Consider the following 22,353-nt stretch of genomic DNA (forward strand, 5'->3'; position numbering starts at 1 on the left):
AATTTCCAACTTGTAAAGGCTCCAAATCAGCTCCTATATGCCATGTAGGATGCCAAATAAGATTAATTATGATTCCCATGCGTTGCCCTTGATTGGAGTAAAGAGAAAATGCTTAATCAGCAAAATACAGTAAAGTTAGCAACAAATACAACAATTTTGGCCAAAAATTCCTTCTATGCGCAAATGGCTTCTTATATGGCTTTTGCCTCTACCTTGACTTGTATCCATGAACTCTTAGCGATGTCAATTGAGTTCAAGAAGTGTTGAACCCATTCTTTGTTGCCCACAGTCTACAAATGCACTAAAACAGCTACCTGAGTCCATATCAACCTCCACTACTTGGATGCTTAAAACAGACTTTGTCCTTAAATCTCTTGGCTTGAGCTCTAGTGATTGGCCCATTCTTCAATTATATTGGATCTGCACCCTCGTGAGTTGTTGGTCGTGCAGGTGCGGGTAGATTCTCATCACCACTAAGCTAACTTTGACCAATTTTGAACTTCTAAAGACTCCAAATCAGCTTCCATATGCCATGCAAGATGCCAAATATGATTAATTATGATTCCTATACATTGCCCTTGATTGGAGCAAAGAGAAAATGCTTAATCAGCAAAATACAATAAACCCAGCAATAAATACAACAATTTCAGCCAAAAACTCCTTCTATGTGCATGTGGCTTCTTTGATGGCTTTTGCTTCTGCATTGACTTATTTTCATAACTCTTAGTGATATTAATTGAGTTCAAGAAGTGTTGAACCCATTCCTTGTTGCCCAGAGTCCACAAATGCACTAAAATAGCTACACAGGTCCATATCGGCTTCCACCACTTGGATGCTTAAAGCAGGCTTTGAATCTTCAATTATTGACAAGCCCTTTTGAGAATTGATAGCTAATTATATAAAGCCAACTAGGTTATCCTTAAATCTCTTGGCTTGAGCTCTATTGTTTAGCCCAGTCTTCATTTGTATTGGATGCACCCCAGTGGGTTGTTAGTTGTACAGGTACGGGTGGATTCTCATCATTCCCCTCCTCTTAAAAAGGATTTACCCTCTAATCAAAATCATCACCTACAGCAAAAGGAAATAAATCAGCAATATTAAATGTAGCACTGACATTATACTCACCCAGTAAGTCAAGTTTATAAGCATTCTCATTAACCCATTTCAAAACTTGAAAAGGTCCATCTCCACGCGGCATAAGCTTTGACTTTCTTTGTTCGGAAAACGTTTCCTTTCTTAAACGAGCCATACCCAATCTTCAAGTTCAAAAACAATCTTTATTCGGCCTTTGTTAGCATTCCTTGCATATTGCTCGGTCCTCCTCTCAATATCTACCTTTGTCTTTTAATGAATCTGCTTCAAAAAATCAACCTTTTGCTTTCCATCTATATTAGCACATTCACTTAAAGGTAAAGGTGTTATATCTAATGGAGTCGAAGGATTAAAACCATAAATAATATCAAATGGTTTATATTTAGTAGCTGAATGCAAAGATCTATTATAAGCAAATTTAACATGTGGCAAACATTCTTCCCATGTTCTTAAATTTCTACTATTTATAACTTCAGTTTGCCTATCAGTTTGTGGATGACAAGTAGTTGAAAATAGAAGTTTAGGTCCTAATTGATATAGACCTAGGTCGACTTGCGCCTAAACCCGTATTATATTATCCTGGATCTTAATTAAGTTCATGTTCTTATGGAAAAATCTTAATCCCTAACCAACCTTTGATTAGAAACCTTGGTATAATGAAGACACCACAATAGGTTATGGAAGTCTCGTTGACAAGTCAAAACTAAAACACTCACTCTCTAATACTGATTTAGGTGTTAAAAGAGAACAAAGAGAATTCTATTTCACAATTAATTTTTGGAATATCATTGAAGTTGTGTTCTTCCTCAAAATTAAACCCTTAAATAGGCTAGAGTCGCAAAAAAATAAACCCTAAAAATTTAAGGTAAAACCGGCCACCAAAGAGAAAAGGAAACATGTTGGCCGATTCTCACACTACTTTCCTAAACTAGTTTATATTAATTAATTCCTTTGTTTTGAATTAGGAATTCATTCATTTACAATGAAAATAATAAAATAATAACTTTCCAAAGTTGATTTTTTCAGCAAATAAAGAAATAGAAACTAAATGAAAGACTAATTTCTTAAAACAAAAAGTCAAAATCAAATTAGGAAACTATTTGACTATCTTTCTAACTAAGCTATCTTTGACCAATGTTTGACCAATTTAAGCTCCAAATCAGCTTTCATATGCCTTGTAGGATGCCAAATAAGATGATCAATGAGTCCCACATGTTGCCCTTGATTTGGAACAAAGAGAAAATGTCAGCTCAGTAAAATACAGTAAAGCCAGCAAACAATACAGCAAAATCGGCCATGTCTCCCACTATGCGCACAACCCCTTGTTGTTTGCCTTTGGTTCTGCCTTGACCTGTTTGCAATACCTTTTAAAGATATTCATTGAATCCATGAAATGTTGAACCATTTCTTGCTGTCTGGAGTCCATATTTGCACTAAAATAACTACTCAGGTCTGTATCGGCCTCTACCACTTGGATGCTTAAAACAGGCCTTGTATCTTCAGGTATTGACAAGCCCTTTTGACAAGTAATTACTCTTTGTATAAAGACAGCCAGGTTGTCTTTAAATTTTTTGGCTTGAGCTCTAGTAATTGGCCTAGTCTTCATCCCTATCGGGTTAGCACCTCAGCAAGTTGTCGGTTGTGCGGGTTCGAGCGGATTCTCATCACTAACTTAGTCCACAAATTTTTCCAAAAATAACTTAAGAACTTAGCATCCCTATCCAATACAATAGTTATAGAAATACCATGCAACCTCACAATTTGCTTAAAGAATAAGTTAGCAACATTAGATGCATCATCAATTTTATTATATACAATAAAATGTACCATTTTAGAAAATCTGTCCACAATGAGAAAAATTGAATCCTTACCTGTGTTAGACCTAGGTAAACCAATAAAAAAATCCATAGAAAAATCCACCCAAGGAAAAGTTGAAATCGGCAAAGGATGATACAAACCATGCGTCTTCAATTTAGACTTGACTTTTTGGCATTTCAAGCATCTTTCACATATTCTCTCCATTTCTCTTCTTGTGTTGGGCAAATACAAATGTTCTTGCAGCAAAGACAAATTTTTTAAAACACCAAATTGACCCATTAAACCACCACCATGACCTTCCTTCACTAATAATTCCCTAATGCTACAATTAGGCACACAAAGTTGATTTTCCTTTAACAAATATCCCTCAAAGATATAAAATTTATTAAACCCATGTTTTGTACAGTTCCTTAATATTTCTCCAAAGTCACTATCATACCCATAAAGTTCTTTAAATTGTTCAAATCCAAGCAATCTAGCATCTAATGTAGAAAACAATACATACCTTCGGGATTATACATCGGCAACCATATTTTCCTTACTTTTCTTGTAGTGGATGACATAACGAAAAGTTTAAATGAATTCAATCCACTTAGCATGCCTTTGGTTGAGCTTACCTTGACCTTTAATGTGCTTCAAAGATTCATGATCTGATGCGAATCCGCCCGAGCCCGTACAACCGACAACCCGCTAGGGTGCCGATCCATTACGGATGAAGGTGGGACCAATCACTAGAGCACAAGCCAAGATTTCAAGGATAAGCTTACTGTTCTTATTCAAAGGATAAATCATAATCAAGAAGGAATGATCATGCCCAAAGAACCAAGACCTGTTTTGCTGATACAAGCGTTGGAGACTGGTACGGACCCGGGTGACAGTTTTGGTACATTTTTGGAGTCCGGGAAGCATGAAATGGTTCCAATGCTTTATGGGTTCAATAAATATGCCTAAGAGGTCATGGAATCAAGTTAAAGCAGCCTCAAATGCAATCAAAAAGGGCTTGTACGGACAGCATCAACAATTTGGCCGAATTTGCTGTATTGCTTGCTGGCTTTACTGTATTGTACTGTATTAGCCTTTTCTTATTCTTCCAAGCATGGTCAACGTGTGGGACTTCATATTCAGCTTATTTGGCATCCTACAAAGCATCTAGAAGCTTATTTGGTGCTCAAAGAGGTCAAAGATTGATCAAAGTCAACTTGATAAAAAAGGCTAGCATTTTTAGTTTCCTAATTTGTTTTTACTTTTTGTTTTAGGAAACTACCGTTACTTTTTGGCTTTTATTTATTTATTTTCTGGACAAATAACTTTAGGAAGGTTTTTATTTTATTCTTTCCATTGTAAATTAATTAATTCCTAATTTAATATAAAGAAATTAATTAATCAAACTTAGATTAGGAAAGGAAGTATAGTTTCAGCCAACTAGGTTTCTTTATGTGTGGTGGCCGGTTTTCTTTATGTTCTAGGGTTTTTTAGTTGTATTTTCAAAGCCTATTTAAAGGCTTAGTTATCAATAAGAAAACAACTTTGATTTGATTGAGAAAATACTTGTGAGATTAATTATCTCTTTGTTCTTTGAGAACACCTAAAACACTATTAGAGAATTGGTTGTTTAGCTTGACTTATCAATAGGTTTTCCATCCCCTGTTATGGCGTCTACATTATACCAATATTTCTAACCATAGGTTGGTTAGGGGTTGAGGTCCATTCCATTAGAACTTGAACTTAATTGAGATCCGGGCTAATATAATACGGGTTTAGGAGCAGGTCGTCCTAAGTTCTTATCATTTGGTATCAGAGCTAAATTTTGTTCAGGTTTGATCTATCTTTATTTGCTTTATTTGTTTTTGTGTTATTCTACAATTTTAGCATTAGGTTAAGGTTGCTTCTATCATCATACACGTTCTGTATTTAAAAAAAAAAAAAAATTCATTCCTAGTTGAATTAAGATTTCCTAGTTTTATCGTATTTTTGTTTCTTAGTTTGTTGGTCCTTTTTTTTCATCATTGTTCTTGTTAATTTTGGTTTTTGTTGATTTTTATTTGCTGTTTTAGTCTTAAATATTTGCATTCGTCTATTCAAAAAAAAAAAAAAAAAAAGAGTTTGCGGCAACATTAAAAAAAAAAAAAAAAAAAAACTGCACATTTGTGTTTATTTGGAGGTCACGGGTTTGGTGAATTTTTGGAGTTGGAATTGCAAATTTATTGTTTATTCTTGCTACTGCAGTTGTGTATGATATTCACTGAGTGAAAAAAAAGGAAAAAAAAAAAGAAAAGAAGAAAGCCGAATATTAAAATATATATATATATATATATATCGGTTTGTTGAAAATTGGTGTTGAAGTTTGTTGCTGGAAATTTCTTGTAACTGCTGCTGTGTTGATTATTTATTCCATATTTGGAGTTTCTGGAGAGTTGTTTTTGCTGCTGTATATTTGAGTTTGAGTGCTAAATTATTTGGATTAAAATTAGTTAAAGGATTTGATACAAAACTTGAATTACAAGAACAACAACCAACACTTTTCTATATTTTTGTTCTCTATGATTCTTGTTCGTATTTGAACTTCTTTATCTAGAATTTTATTCTTGAACTCATAATATATTATCATCTGGTCCAGTTCTTCAAAATTCCAAAGTTTTCTCATTAATTTGCTTTATTTTGTCTAGAAAAACAGAAAATAGGTATTTTCATTCCGTTCGGTATTTGTTTATTTTTGCTTATTGTTTTGTTGATAAGTTTAATTAAAACATACTAGTGATCTAATTTCTGTTTTGTGGGTGTTTTAATTAGAACTTTGAGATAATTCATTGAGTGGAAAAAGGCAAGAGTGTGTGAGCTTAAAAGAGGGTAAAAGCCGAAACTAGTGTGCAAAAACGAGTGTCGAGACCTTGTTTGAGTGAAACACATGAGGGAGTTAATATTGTGAGGACTTATTTTATTTTTGCAGTATTTTACTAACATGGCAGATTCTAGAATAAGAAGAGGAGATCCACCCTTGAGGATCAATGAGGAAGAGTCCGTAGCATTCCATGGCGATGGCCGAGCTACCCGGAGTGGAGACCAAGTGGACATGAGAGCTGTTTTGGAGTCAATACAGCGGGTTAGTGATCAAGTCGAGCATATGAATCAAAGAATGGGAAGGCTAGAAGCCTCACAAGGAATGCCGAGCACAAGAAATAGGCAAGAATTCCATGGAGGACGAGGACGTTGCGAGAGACCGAGAGAGGAATTTGATGAGGAGCCATTCGGTGGAGACTTTGAGGAAGGTATGGACGAAACTTTTGCTGTCCAAGATAGAGCTGGCCATGGAAGATATAGGAGGGAAGATACAGATGATGATTTGGGAAATATCAAGGTTAACATCCCACCTTTTATGGGTAAAAGTGATCCCGAAGCTTATTTGGAGTGGGAAGAAAAAATGGAGATGAATTTTGTCTGCCATAACTATTCGGAAGGTAAGAAGGTGAAGTTGGCAGCAATGGAGTTTGGACATTATGCACTCCAATGGTGGACCAATGAGCAAAATACACGAAGGAGAGTTGGTAATGATTTAATCTCGACATGGCGTCAAATGAAAGGAGCCATGAGGAAACGGTTTGTGCCATCCCATTACCATAGGTTGATGCATCAAAGGCTTCAATCTTTATCTCAAGGAACTAGGTCCGTGGAGGATTATTACAAAGAGATGGATATGCTCATGATGAAGCTGAATATGAATGAGGATAGGGAGGCAACAATGGCAAGATTCCTTGGAGGGTTAAACCGTGACATTGCCAACCAGCTTGAATTACAACAATACTTGGAATTGGAGGAGATGTTGCATGTAGCAATTAAGCTTGAGAACCAATTCAAGAAGAGGGGTGTTAGCACACGATTTGGAGGAGTTTCTAGCAGTGGAAGGACAACTTCAAGTGGCTGGAAAAACAATTCCACTCATGAAAGCAAGCTGAAGCCGAAACTTGGTGAAGAAGCTACCAACCGGCCGAGAAGAGAATTTAAAACCGAATCTGCCCAAGCCATTAAAGGTGAGGTAAAATCTTAACCTAAACCTCAAAAGTCAAGAGAAATTATTTGTTTCAAATGCCAAGGAAGAGGACATATAGCCAGCCAATGCATGAATAGAAGGATAATGGTAATTAGGGGTAATGGAGAGGTGGAATCCGAAAGTGGGGCTAGTGAGGCTGAAATCGAACAAGAAGATAAAGGACTTGATGATGAGGCCGAACCATTAAACACATCAAATGTTGAGCTAAATTTGGTCTCAAGGAGGGTACTTGCTGTCTACAAGGATGAAGAACAAATTCAACGAGAGAACATCTTCCACACTCGTTGTGAAATACAAGGTAAAATTTGTAACATGATTGTAGATAGTGGGAGTTGTACTAATGTAATAAGTAACCTTGTAGTTGATAAATTGGGCTTAAAAACAATAAAATATCCTGAACCATATAGATTACAATGACTTAATGATAGTGGTGAGATGAAAGTAAACAAACAAGCCAAAGTAAAATTTAATATAGGTAGATATGAGGATGTAGTTTTATGTGATATTGTACCCATGATTGCTGGACATATACTATTAGGCAGGCCATAGCAATTTGATAAAGATGCTACTCATTTTGGTCGGGAAAATAGTATTGTTTTCAGGTTTAAAGGGAAGAAGGTCAAGCTGGAACCATTATCTCCTAAAGAGGTTTACAAAGACCAATTACAAATGCAACAAAGGAGAGAAGCCGAAAAGCTCAAGGAAAAAGTAAGTATGGCACCAACGACTTCACCATTCTTTCAAGAAGGTAAGAATGAGGTTGCTGATCAAGGTAAGGTTTCTAAGACTTATATTGAGTGGAAAGATCTTGGAAAAACTGAAAGAGAGAGGAAAGAAAGTGGCAAACCCAGGAGCTTGGAGAAGGAAGGGAAATCCGAAGGTTTGCGCCAATCCAAAGGGGAAAAATGAAAAAGAAAGAAAAGAAAGGTCAAGTAGCAACTTTTATTTGAGTTTAAAGGATATTAATAAGGTTATTGAGAGTAAGAAATCATTGCTGGTCATGAATTTTAAAGATACTTATTGAAAGATGTTTTTGTTGCATAGAACTTTATCTTCATTGTTAAAAGCTTTACTTAGTGGAAATCTGAAAATTTGGGAAAGATTATTTGCTAATATTAAAAAGTTTAATGAACTTGTATTTCTAGTATTTGTTGTGATAGTATTTGACCCAGGAGATTGGTTTTGGTTTCAACCAAGGAAGGAGAGGATTCCTGAACAAAGAAAGTCCAAGCTTATGCCACGAGGAGATGGATATTTTCAAGTTTTGGAAAGGATCAATGAGAATACCTACAAACTTGATTTATCGGGTGAGTATAGTATTAATGCTACATTTAATGTTGCTGATTTATCTCCTTTTGCTGCAGGTGATGACTTCCATTTGAGGACAAATCCTTTTAAAGAGGAGGGGAATGATGCGAATCCGCCCGAACTCGTACAACAGACAACCCGCTTGGGTGCCGATCCGTTACAGATGAAGGTGGGACCAATCACTAGAGCACAAGCCAAGAAGTTCAAGGATAACCTTACTTTCCTTATTCAAAGGATAAATCATAATCAAGAAGGAATGATCATAACGAAAGAACCAAGACCTGTTTTGCTGATACAAGCGCTGGAGACTGGTACGGACCCGGGTGACGGTTTTGGTACATTTTTGGAGTCCGGGAAGCATAAAATGGTTCCAATGCTTTATGGGTTCAATAAATATACCTAAGAGGTCATGGAATCAAGTTAAATCAGCCTCAAATGCAATCAAAAAGGGCTTGTACGGACAGCATCAACAATTTGGCCGAATTTGCTGTATTGCTTGCTGGCTTTATTGTATTTTACTGTATTAGCCTTTTCTTATTCTTCCAAGCATGGGCAACGTGTGGGACTTCATATTCAGCTTATTTGGCATCCTACAAAGCATCTAGAAGCTGATTTGGAGCTCAAAGAGGTCAACGATTGATCAAAGTCAACTTGATCAAAAAGGCTAGCATTTTTAGTTTCCTAATTTGTTTTTACTTTTTGTTTTAGGAAACTACCATTACTTTTTGGCTTTTATTTATTTATTTTCTGGACAAATAACTTTAGGAAGGTTTTTATTTTATTCTTTCCATTTGAAAATTAATTAATTCCTAATTTAATATAAAGGAATTAATTAATCAAACCTAGATTAGGAAAGGAAGTATAGTTTCAGCCAACTAGGTTTCTTTATGTGTGGTGGCCGGTTTTCTTTATGTTCTAGGGTTTTTAATTTGTCTTTTCAAAGCCTATTTAAAGGCTTAGTTATCAATAAGAAAACAACTTTGATTTGATTGAGAAAATACTTGTGAGATTAATTATCTCTTTGTTCTTTGAGAACACCTAAAACACTATTAGAGAATTGGTTATTTTAGCTTGACTTATCAATAGGTTTTCCATCCCCTATTGTGGCGTCTACATTATACCAAGGTTTCTAACTACAGGTTGGTTAGGGGTTGAGATCCATTCCATTAGAACTTGAACTTAATTGAGATCCGGGCTAATATAATACGGGTTTAGGAGCAGGTCATCCTAGGTTCGTATCATGATCCGTATGAATCACAAACTCTTTCGGCATTAAATAATGCTGCAACGTTTTCAAAGCTCTCACCAAAGTATACATCTCTTTGTTATAGGTAGGGTAGTTTAGTGCAGCTCCATTCAATTTCTCACTAAAGTAGGCTATGGGTCTTCCTTCTTGCATTAACACAACTTCAGTGCCTACACTCGAAGCATTATATTCAATTTCAAAAGTCTTAGAAAAATTAGGCAAAACTAGTAAAGGTTTGTTAGTTAATTTTTCTTTCAACAATGTAAAAGATTTTTCTTGTGCTTCCCCCCATTTGAAGCTAACATTCTTCTTTACAACTTCAGTCAAAGGTGCTGCGATGGTGCTAAAATCCTTTACAAATCTTCTGTAAAAACTAGCCAAACCATGAAAGCTCCTCACTTGGGTTATGGAGGTTGGTTTTGGCCACTCTTGGATTGCTTTCACCTTGGATTGATCAACTTTAATTCCGGTAACACTTACAACAAATCCTAGAAAAACCAATTCATCTTTACGAAAATCACACTTTTTCATGTTAGCGAATAACCTTTCCTTCCTAAGAATATTTAAAACTTGCCTAAGATGTCCTACATGCTCATCAAGGTTTTGGCTATACATTAAAATATCATCAAAATATACAACCAAAAATTTACCAATGAATGGATGCATGACATGATTCATTAATATCATAAAAGTGCTAGGTGCATTAGTTAATCCAAAAGGCATCACTAACCATTCACACAATCCATATTTAGTTTTAAATGTGAGTTTCCATTCATCCTCCTCTTTCATTCTAATATGATGATGATCACTCCTAAAATCAATTTTTGAAAACATGCATGCACCATGTAATTCATCTAACATACCATTTAACCTAGGAATTGGATGCCTGTATTTAATGGTTATATTATTAATAGCCCTACAATCCATACACATGCGCCATGAACCATCTTTCTTAGGTACTAACAAAACAGGAGCAACACATGGACTCATGCTCTCAAGAATATAACCTTTATCTAGTAACTCATTTACCTGCCTTTGTAGCTCCTTTGTCTTTTCGGGATTACTCTTATATGCAGGTTTATTAGGAATCACAGCTTCCGGTGAAAAATCAATTTGATGTTCAATCCCCGGATAAGTGGTAAACCTTTAGGAATTTCATCCGAAAAAACATAATCGAATTACTGTAAAAGAGAAGAAATAGAACTTGGTAATTCAAGCTCTTCTAAGTTAGTTTGTTGATTTAAATAAGCATCTTTATAAATCATAACCAGTAATGGTTTCCTATTCACAATTGCTTTATTAATATCTCCAAAACTAAGATAATTTTTTTTATTTTTCTTCTCTTTCTTCTCTTTTTCCTTCCCACTCACGGGTTCCATTTATTTTACCTCACTCTCAGCTTTTGCTATTGCTTTTCCCATCACACTTGAGTTTAGAATACTTATCTTCAACAGCGAGCTCGGCCTTGACCTCATGAATAGGTTGTGAAACTGTGGGTACCATACTAGACCACTCCTTAAGCTTTACGGCCTCCCTCTTTTGTTGCATTTGAAGTTGGTCTCTAAATACCTCATTTGGAGTTAATGGCTCCAGCTTAACCATTTTACCCTTAAATTTAAAAACAATAGAATTCTCTCTTCCATAATGTCTGGCATCCTTATCAAATTGTCATGGTCTCCCCAATAAAATATGTCCAGCATGCATGGGAACAACATCACACAAAACAACATCCACATATTTATCAATGCTGAATTTTACTTTAGCTTCTTTATTTACTTTCATTTTACCACTATCATTAAGCCACTGTAATCTATATGGTTATGGATGTTTAATGGTTGCTAACCCTAATTTATCAACTACCAAATTACTTATTACATTAGCACAATTCCACTATCAACTGTCATACTACAGATGTTACCTTGAATTTCACATCGGGTATGGAAGATGTTCTCTCTTTATATTTGATCCTCATCTTTGTACATGGTTAGAACCCTTCTTGCCACTAAACTCATTTCAGCCCTTGAAGCCTTAAGTGTTTCAAATTCTCCATGCACTTCATCTTCAATTTCTTCATTAACAAATTCAGTTTCAGCATCACTTTCTTCACTTTCAGATTCCAAGTCTCCATTACCTTTCATCACCGTGATTCTCCTATTCGGGCATTGACTAGCAATGTGTCCTCATCCCTGGCACTTAAAACACACAATGTCACAAGTTCTAGAAGGTTCAGGATCATATTTAAATTCATTCCTTGGTGCTTGGACAGATTCGTGCTTAGTTTCCCTTTTTGGCCGATTGGTGCTTTCCTCACCTGGCTTTGGTTTTGGTTTGTTGTCATATGTGGGATTGCTTCTCCAAACACTTGGATTTGTCCTCCCACTGCTGGTACCACCTCCAATCCATTAGCTTCCCCTCCTTTTGAATTGATTTTCAATTTCGATGGCCACATGAAGCATCTCCTTCAATTCTACATATTGTTGAAGCTCCACTTGGTTGGCTGAATCACAATTCAAACCTCCTAAAAACCTTGCCCCGGTTGCCTCTTGATCCTCATTCATGCTCAACCTCATCATGAGCATCTCCATCTCCTTGTAGTAATCCTCCATGGTCCTACTTCCTTGAGTTGAAGATTGAAGCCTTTAATGTAGCACCCTATGGTAATGAGTCAAGTACAAATTGTTTCCTCATGACTCGTTTCATTTGTCGACAAGTAGTAATCAATTCATCGCACACTCTCCTCCGGGTACTTTCTTCATTTGTCCACTAGTGGAATGCATAATGACCAAATTCCAAATCTGCCAATTTAATTTTCTTAGCTTCCAAATAGTTATGACAGTTGAATATCATCTCCATTCGCTCCTCCCACTCTAAGTAAGCCTCCGGATCACTTTTTCCCATAAAAGGTAGTATGTTGACCTTGATATTTCCAAGATCATCATCCTCATCTCTTGCTGGTCTCCCATGGGGTGGACTTCCTTGGAGTGCAAAAATATCATCAATTTCTTCTTCAAGATTATCTCCAACAATACCTTCCCCGAATTCCTCTCCAGGTCAAGCCTCGGCCTCCATGTACATCAAACCTTGGATTTGGCCCACCTTATGATGTTTCTAACCTGTCCGTCATTTGATTTAGGTGATCAAAATGAGCATTCATCCACTGCAGCTGTTCTAGAACCGCCATCATGATGGTAGGTTCATCTCTAATTCCCGTAGCTCGAGAATCATTCTTTAATCCTATGGATTCCTCTTCATTAATTCTCAATGATCCATCTCCTCTCCTCATCCTTGAATCTACCACGTTAGTAAAGATAATACAAAAATCCGCACAAAATCACTCCCTCACGTGTTTCACCCAAATAATGTTTCGATACTAGTGTATGCACACTAGTTTCGGCTTTTTAACCCTCTTTTAAGCTCACACTCTCTTTTCTTTTTCCACTCAAAGAATTAACTCAAAGTTCTAATTAAAAACACTTAAACAACAACTAGATCATAAGTGTACCCTAATTTAAACTTATCCATAAAACAGCAAGCAAAAATAGGCAAATACCGAGCGGAATGAAAATACTTATTCTTGGCCTAACTAACCAAAACGAAGGTAAATTAATGAAGGCAATTTTGCATTTAACAAGAATAAAGCAGAATATTAAGGATTAAAATTCGAGGATGGAATTTAAAAAAAGAGATTCAAACAATGAACAAAGAAACAATTCGAACAAAAATAAGGAATAATTGTTGGTTGTTGTTCACGTAATTCAAGTTTGTTCTCAAATCCTTTAGCTAATTTTAATCCAATTAAATATAGTACTCAAATTTCAAATAACCAGCAACAACAGATAATTCCAGCAACTTCAGATAGCATAATTTCAAATTTTCCAGTTCAAACAAATTTTAAACTCCATATTCAACAAACCGGCTTTTTGTGCATTTTTCTTTTCATACTCAGCTTTTTTGGCTTTTTTTATATGCTGAATGTGTAAAATAGATACAACCTTAGCCTAATGCTAAAATTGTATATTAACACAAAACAAAATAAAGCAAATAAGATAGATCAAACTTGAACAAAATCTTAGCTTTGATACCAAATGATACGAACCAAGTTCAACTTGTGCCTAAACCCGTGTTATATTAGCCCAGATAAAAAAAATTAAGTTCAAATTCTTATGGTCACCTTAACCCCTAATCAACCTATGACTAGAAACCTTGGTATATCAAAGATGCCATAGTAGGTGATGGATATCCTATTGATAAGTCAAACTAAAACACTTGTTTTACATATTCAAAGAGAACAAAGAGACTTCTTTTCGCACAAATAATTTTCTGAATAATATTATAGGTGTCTTCTCATTGAAAAATAAGCCCTTAAATAGGCTAAAGTCACAAAATAATAAACCCTACCTTGCTAGGTAAAGCTTATTTTTCATGCTTTACGAAACAAGCTTGGCCGAATTCTTCATGCTTTCCTAAATTAATTTAAATTAATTAATTCCCTTATTTTGAATTAGGAATTAAGTAATTTACAATTGAGCTAATAAGATAATAAATTTCCTAAGTTAATTTGTCTAGCAAATAAAATAAATAAAGGCCAAATAAAATGTTAATGTCCTAAAACAAAAAGTCAAATTAAAATTAGGAAACTAGTTGACTAGTTTGACCACTAAGCTAACTTTGACCAATTCCCAACTTGTAAAGACTCCAAATCAGCTTCCATATGCCATGTAGGATGCCAAATAGGATTACTTATGTTTCCCTTGATTGGGACAAAGAGAAAATGCTTAATCAGCAAAATACAGTAAAGCGAGCAACAAATACAGCAATTTCGGCCAAAAATTCCTTCTATGCGCAAATGGCTTCTTTGATGGCTTTTGCTTCTGCCTCAACTTGTTTCCATGAACTCTTAGTGACATCAATTGAGTTCAAGAAGTGTTGAACCCATTCCTTGTTGCCCGAAGTCCACAAATGCACTAAAACAGCCACCCAGGTTCATATCGGCTTCCACCACTTGGATGCTTAAAAGAGGCTTTGAATCTTCAGATATTGACAAGCCCTTTTGAGAATTGGTATCTCCTTGTATAAATTCAGTCAGGTTGTCCTTAAATTTCTTAGCTTGAGCTCTAGTGATTGGCCCAGTCTTCAACTGTATTGGATCTACACCCCAGTGAGTTATCAGTTGTGCGGGTACAGGCCGATTCTCATAAGCAATTGTACAGAAAAATGAATAAATAAATATAATCATTTAAGCAAAAGAAAAAAAAATCATTTTATTAGGATTAGTCAACAATGTAAATTGAAAATTTGAAGAAAATGAATAGATAATAAAATAAGAAAATTATTATTTTGTAATTATGCGATCATTATTATTAACTAATTGTATTAAAAAATTATATTTAGAATCAAATATAAATCATAACTAAGTATTATGTTACTAAAATTTGTAGATAAACACTTTTACTATACTAAATAAGTTACTATGGTATAAAAGTATGAAATTCAAAATAATAATAATAATAATAATAAGCAGAAAATGTTAAGAATGGGGGGAAATGAAGAGAAATTGAAAAAGCGTTGGGTAAGAGATTCAGATGCACAAATAATCCTTTATTAGTCTTCAAAAAAAAAAGTGTGGGTTTGATCCATGTGTGGGCCAGAGGGGGCAATGTGATGCGAATCCGCCCATGCCCGAACAACCGACAACCCGCTGGGATGATAACCCGATACGAATGAAGATCGGACCGATCACTAGGGCTCAGGCTAAGAGGTTTAGGGACAACCTTGCTGAATTTATCTAGGGATTAATTCATTCTCAAGAAAGCTTATCCATACCCAAAGATTCAAGGCCTGTTTTGAGCATATAAGTGATGAAAGCCGATACGGACCCGGATAGCTGTTTTGGTGCATTTGTGGATTTTGAGCAGTGGAAAATGGGATCAAATCTTTTTTAATTCGCTTGATATCACTAAGAATTCATGGGGGCTGGTCAGGGCCAAAGCTAAGCTGTTCATTTAAGTGGTGTGTGCATGAGAGAGAAATTGGCCAGGTTTTGTTGTACTTTCTGCTGGCTTTACTGTATTTTACTGAGTTGGCTTTTTATCTTTCCTCCGAGAAAGAGCAATGTGTGGGACTTCATGATCAACCTATTTGGCATCCTACTTTGGAGCCTAAATTGGTTAAAGATTGGTCAAAGTTAACTTGGTCAAAAAGATAGTATTTTAGTTTCCTAATTTGATTTTTGCTTTTTGTTTTAGGAAATTACCTTTACTTTTGGATTTTTATTTATTTATTTGCTAGAAAAATAAGTTTAGGAAAGTTATTATTTTATTCTCTTCATTGTAAATTAATTAATTTCTAATTCAAATAAAAGAATTAATTAATTAAAATTAGATTATGAAAGGAGAGAGAAAATTCGGCCACATTAGGAAACAACAAGTAGGGCCGATTTTTGCTTTAGTTTTTAGAGTTTTATTTTGCAATACAAACTAGGAATTTGGTATTCAACTGTCCTAATATGAACACCACTTGCCTAAAAAACTATAAAGGCTTTCAAACTGTCACTCTTATAATTATCAATGTCGAGTGACGCAATTAACATTGACAATTGTGAGAAAGTGGAATCCATTATACTTGAAGCATCTCAACTGGTGGACTTCATTGCATGTAATTGCACATAGATGAACGTCACCCCCATGGAACTATACCCAACATGATTGCACGCTATCATTTGTTTCGTTATGTAGCAAACAATTAAATATGTATTTCCTTTTAATTAAGCAAATTTTGTATATATCTAATGTTATCAAAAGGAATTATGCTTTTTAATTAGATTTTGTGTGTTTTTTATATGATTTTGTTTACTGTATTGATTTATTATAATTGACAAAATTGTGGATGAAGGAATTACGGTTATCCAAAATATATTTGAAAAAATACCTCAATGTCAAATTGAGATTCTCAGACAAAAAAGAATTTGTATTGTTTCTTAAGGATCCCAATTTTTCCAAATTTAATAAAGAGTAACATGTTTCCAACTTTGACACGAGATCTCAATTATATGAGATCAGATATTGATAGGTCGTCGTCAACCTCCGTATTCCAAACCTTCTAATTCATGTTCCATGGCTTTCATCCTTTTTTTTCTTTTCTTTATTTTTGTTCTGCCAACACCCAGTTCAAAAATCGACAAATTTAGAGGGACAAAAAATCATTAAAACCAATCATTACTGCATAGGAGAAACGAACCCTCTATAAGGAGAATTTTATTTCACAAGAGCCATGATACAGAGAGAGATGGAAGCTAAAAATTAATTACAAAATTAAATATCAAATAAGCAATAACATTGGGCAACCGTACTGGAGGAATTCACGCAAGCATGCAAACGAAAGAGAAGGAAGATGAATAGTTTTAGAAAATTAGACTACTAAATTGAAAGGGTAAAAGTGTAAAGGGAATTTCACAAAAATCTAAAAACAGGGATAAAGATGTATGTTTTGATCTGGTCCATGAGAAGGGCATTAATCATAAAAGTCCACGCTACTTTCTACCTCCCTGTGAGTTTCTTGTTCTAGTGGGAACTAGTAGACTTTTTGTAATAGACGTTATGTTCCCAGAGAAAATCTTCCATTCGCCTAATTATAAAAAAGTCAAACCAAATGAGGAAAGAGACTCTTAATTGTTGAATTAAATTTAAATAATGAAACATTTGACTAGTAATTATTAGATATCCTTTCTAGTGTATTATCTTGGGAAAAATTATATTTAAGCCCCCCTTAAACTATCAAATATATGGAAATAATTAACCTCTCAAACTATATAAAACAACAACTATGCTATACGCTTGGATGTTACATATTTTCACCTTTGATAGCAAATTTGTAATTAACAAAATGTTATATTAAAATTATTCGACAATAATACCTATTTATATGTACTTATTGTTTATATCACCTTAATACTTTAATTAAAATTTACAAATAATATGACACATTTATGTTAATTAAATAAAACAATTGTACTATAATCAGTGTTCCAAAACGTGGAGTACGGCAAGCTTAAACATGAAATCTGGAGAAAAACTCAAATATGGAGAAAGCATGACAAAAGGCAGTTAATCCTACTTTGACCGTTTGATTCGGGCCTAGGTACCGAGCTTTTTATTTTCTAAGTTAGATGAGCAATAATACTTTATTATGCCTAGGCTCCACCTAAACATGTGCTTTTAAAACATAAAGCTTAACTTTGCCAATTTATCATGGCTTACGCTTTTAGAAACTTGATTGTAATATGATTGTCATCAAGAAAGTTTCTGAAATTTGTCAATAACATTATACTACCCCTAATTTTTTAATAAGACAAATATTAATTAGTATGAAATTAAAAAATTTAAAAATAAAGCAAACAATAGAAATTAATGAAATATAAAGTAACGCTATTTTTTTGTTATAACAATTAATATTTTTTGTTTTACAAATATTTTTTGAAAAGGAAAAAGCATTGTATACATGTAAAATTTATATAAGTTCTATTTTCTAACAAATATATTTGATATTTTTATTTTTTAAGGATCACATGGTTATTTCAATTGTTAGTTTGTCCTATATTGTATGTTTTTCATTAGTTATTATTAGTTTAATTAAAACGGTTAGTGCAATTTACCTTATTATTTTATTTTAAGGATATATATATATATATATACACACATAAGATCATATCAGACCAATCTAATGGTTATTGATATAATAGTTTTACCATCAAAATATATATTTTATTACTCACTGAATCATTTTAAAATTTAAAATTTAAAAATACATTAATGACTTCCTAGGTCCATATAAGATTTATTTTGCTCAATAAATTTTTTATATTTTACAAAAGCAATATTAGACCAATAAGGCACTAATATATTTTAAGATCTCAACCTTTTAGACTTTCAAATGATCTAAAAATTAGGAAAGGAAGTCCTAATGCATTTATTGACTTGATGTATAACTCCTTCTATATACACATAACCAATTTATATATATAAGATTTTGATATAGTAAGAATTTCATTAAGGATATTTATGATAGGATTGACAATGGGATGAGGCAAGACTAGGGCAACCTCTCTTGATCCCATAATTTGGAGAATTACCATCATCGTCTGGATCCCATTCTTCATTTATAGAGAGTCGGGGTGGGGCAGGATCACCATTTCACTCTCCATTTTCTCGTTTAATTTTCTTATTTTAATTTTTAAAAAATTGTAATTTTTTTATATGATATGTTTAAAACTTATCCACAGAGAAAAAACAAAAATAGAAATTATAAAAATATAAATGAATAAAATAAATAATATATATATTTTTATTCTACAAATGAGGTACGACGGCAGGAACCGTGGTGGAGCTGGGAAGCCTCTCCCATATCCCATCTCACCCCTTAAAATTAGCCCTATTGTTGCCTTGTACTCTATTTTTTTTTAATTTTTTTTTTAATCAAGATAAAAAGTTTTGAAGTACAAAAAAGTTAACGAAAGAAAAATTGTTTTCACAATTCTAAACTAACCCTGCACAATTTCACAAGTATTAAATTTATCAAGATACCCTTTATCTTTTTTCTCCTTTCTTCTTCAAATATTAAGGTTAGGATTTTCTTTCTTTAGCAGCCGCCAGCCAAAAGGACCACAGAATGTCGAAGCAAGGCGTTGGTGATTTCGCCTGTTGTGACTAAATCTTTTCTGTGTTTTATTATTATTATTATTATTATTTTGAACACAGCTATTCAAAAGTTTAATTTTTGTTTATTTCTTCTCACATAACACCTAGATGTCAGTGAGGGAGGACCATTGAAGCACCGTTGCATACATTCAGCAGTCCTACCTTTGCCGCCGGTTGGTGGTTTGTTGTTGTGGGATGAGAACCCAAACATAAAATCGTTTAAAACTTTTAACTTCAGTTTTTTTTTTTTTTTTTTTTTTTTCAAATCTTTTGAAATTTGTTTCTAAAAGGACGAAACAACAGACCACCAACTAACTTCTTGGAACCTAGTTTTATGGCTCATTGCTGGCGGTCTTCGCCAGTGGTTGCAGAAATGGTTGAGATAAGATTTTCAAGTAATAAAAATTAATTATTTTTTTAATGTGGTAGGGTAATTTTTTTATTTTTTTTAATATGTGGAAGGGTAATTTAAAAAGTTAAAAAATTGAAACATTTTTGGTAATGCAATTAAAATTTCTCTATATAAAATTTATACCTTCCACCAAAAAAAAAAAAAAAAAAAAGGTCAGCAGATGATCATACAAAACATTTAAAGTCCATAAATTTATTAGGGGGAAAAAAATTCCTAGAAAATGAAATGGAAAACCAATTATGATTTGGAGAAATTTCCTATATGCATCCAAAAAAAAAAACAAAAAAGCAAGTCAACATTTTAACAGTCAACCTGTTGAAAATAGGGAGTCAAACCTTTTGAAAATTAAGGAGTTGCTTCTCATTTTCGCAAAGAAAAATAAAAATTCCAATGCCCACTCTCCCACGCATTTCACAAGTCAAATACAACAGAAAAACCCAAGTATATTCCAACCAAAACCCCTTCCCCACACCACCAAACTCACACAAACAAACCCCCCCCCCCCCCCCCCAAAAAAAAAAAAAAAAGAAAGAAAATTCACCATGTCCCAATTCTCCCCCAATGTTTATCCCTGGCCGACCCAGCCACCGCCCTTGGTTCCTCTTACCGATCACAAGAACCCTTACGATCTCAACCACAATATCATGCTTACAGCCATCATCTCTTTATCCGTTGTCATTCTCCTAGTCATTGCTCTACATATTTACGCTCGCTGTGTCCTCCAGCGCCAGGCCCGTCGCCGGGCTGCTATCCATCAACTGGGGTTCACTGCGGCTCATGCGCCCTCCGGTGAGCCACCCAGCCAGGGGCTCGAACCTTCTGTCATCGCCATGTTACCTATGTTTGTGTTCAAGCAAGTCGACAATAGTACTGATGATGATGGCAACAACACCACTACGGAGTGCGCGGTTTGTTTGTGCACTTTAGAAGATGAAGAAATGGCCAGGTTACTTCCCAACTGTAAGCACACTTTCCACGCAGAGTGTGTTGATAAGTGGTTCGGTTCACACTCAACATGTCCCATTTGCCGGACTGAGGCGCAGCCGCGACCCCAGCCAGAGCCCCGGGAGGGTCCGGTGGGGGATTCATCCACGACTCCGCCGTTGGAACGCATTGGTTCGGTGTCTTTATGCTCGGAAGGAACGTCGGATTGTGCTGCCCAGCCCTCTCCTAAAATCGGTGGGTCTAGTTCGAGGCTAAATTCTTTTCGGAGAATTCTTAGCAGGGAAAGATCGTCTAGAAGAGTTCATTCTTGTGGGCAAGAAGATGGTATAATAGACTTAGAAAGACAGTGATTCGTTATTATAGGTAAATTATAGCATATTCAATTTTACATTTTCATACATTTTCTTTTTGTTTTTAATAATTTCAAGTAAAAAATCCCGTTACAGATGATATATGCCCAAGAAATTTTGTCTGAATTACGTTAGATCTTGCACAGTGGTTTGTAAAATATACAGAGAAATATATATATATATATATATTATTAAATAAAGACATAAGCACATATATAAGTTAAATTAAACAAAATTTGAAAGGTATACTTTTCTTTAATTAATTACTTGTGGTTCAAAGAGGACATTATGTTTGGTAACCTAAGCATTATGATGATCTTGGGGGACTAATATAACTGGAGGTGAGGTTACGTAGTAGGTATATATATATATATATATATACACACACATAAACAACTGCCTACTTATTTACCAGCATGTAGTTAAATTATATTCACCCAAAAAAAAAAAAAAAAGCTGGTATTTAAATTATATATTCTTTGAGGAATTAACTGATACTTGAAATCTTGCTGATTTCCTATATTAAATTTAAAAAAATTGAATTTAGAATCAAATCTAATGCGAAATATGGTGTTTTATTATATGTTAAGTCAGGTTACCGTAAAATAAGGAAGTCAGTATCGTTTAATTAATTATATTTTCTCAATGATATATGGAACTTTTTTTCCTTTTTTGTTTTTTTTTTTTTTTGTTTTTGAAGAAACAATAATATATGCATAAATGTTTAATATGTAGAACTTGACATTTCTGATTATATCTATAAAATATGAATGTTTGGTGACATCATTCGTTGAATGGCTTGATGCAACTGTATAGAAAAAATCTAAAGAACCTGACATAGTAAATTAATTTGACCAGTTTTACACTCACAAGCACCTTTATTGTTTCTAACACTATAAGAATCAATGACAGGAGATGCAATTACTACATCGTGCCAAGTAAAAGCCAACGCTTTATAAAACATCGTCTGATATAGTGTTGATAAAATAATCAATAAAAAGTCAACGCTTTAAAAAGAATCGGCTAATAGTCAATAAAAGCCGATGCTGCTCTTTAATAAAAGCATCGTTAAATCTATCCAAAACATCGACACTTTTTTTGAAAAAGCATCACTAAATATACCATAATAATCGACATTTAAAAATGCATTGCTAAAAGCTCACAAAAAGCCAACTTTTTTTCAAAAAAGTATCGCTAAAAAGTTTACAACAAGCCAATGCTTTTCCTAAAAAAGCGTCGGCTATTCTCCTTTTGATGATGCTTTTAATTTTGTCAAATTCGGATTGTTTAATAAAGATTCATGCAAAATGTTTAATACACAATAAAATTAAAATAAATATTTGCATGATAAAATAATTTTTTCAAATTAAATTAAATATTAACTAATGTAATATTTTTACAAATTGGTCAAATATTTTATATAATGGTATACAAACAAAATCAAT

At 34.1% G+C, this 22,353-nt stretch overlaps 1 protein-coding gene across 1 annotated transcript; it reads left to right on the forward strand.

The window, feature by feature from the left end:
• Positions 1-20,127: 20,127 nt before the first annotated feature.
• Positions 20,128-21,005, forward strand: LOC107417179 (E3 ubiquitin-protein ligase ATL41). The gene has a single exon (XM_016025770.4). The coding sequence runs from the start codon at positions 20,156-20,158 to the stop codon at positions 20,906-20,908; it is 753 nt and encodes a 250-aa protein (XP_015881256.3). The 5' UTR covers positions 20,128-20,155; the 3' UTR covers positions 20,909-21,005.
• Positions 21,006-22,353: the final 1,348 nt, after the last annotated feature.

This window comes from Ziziphus jujuba, chromosome 4, assembly GCF_031755915.1.
Source record: "Ziziphus jujuba cultivar Dongzao chromosome 4, ASM3175591v1".
NCBI lineage: Eukaryota > Viridiplantae > Streptophyta > Magnoliopsida > Rosales > Rhamnaceae > Ziziphus > Ziziphus jujuba.

Coding starts and splice junctions, on each gene's coding strand:
- LOC107417179 (XM_016025770.4), top strand. CDS start 20,156: ATGTCCCAATTCTCCCCCAATGTTTATCCCTGGCCGACCCAGCCACCG.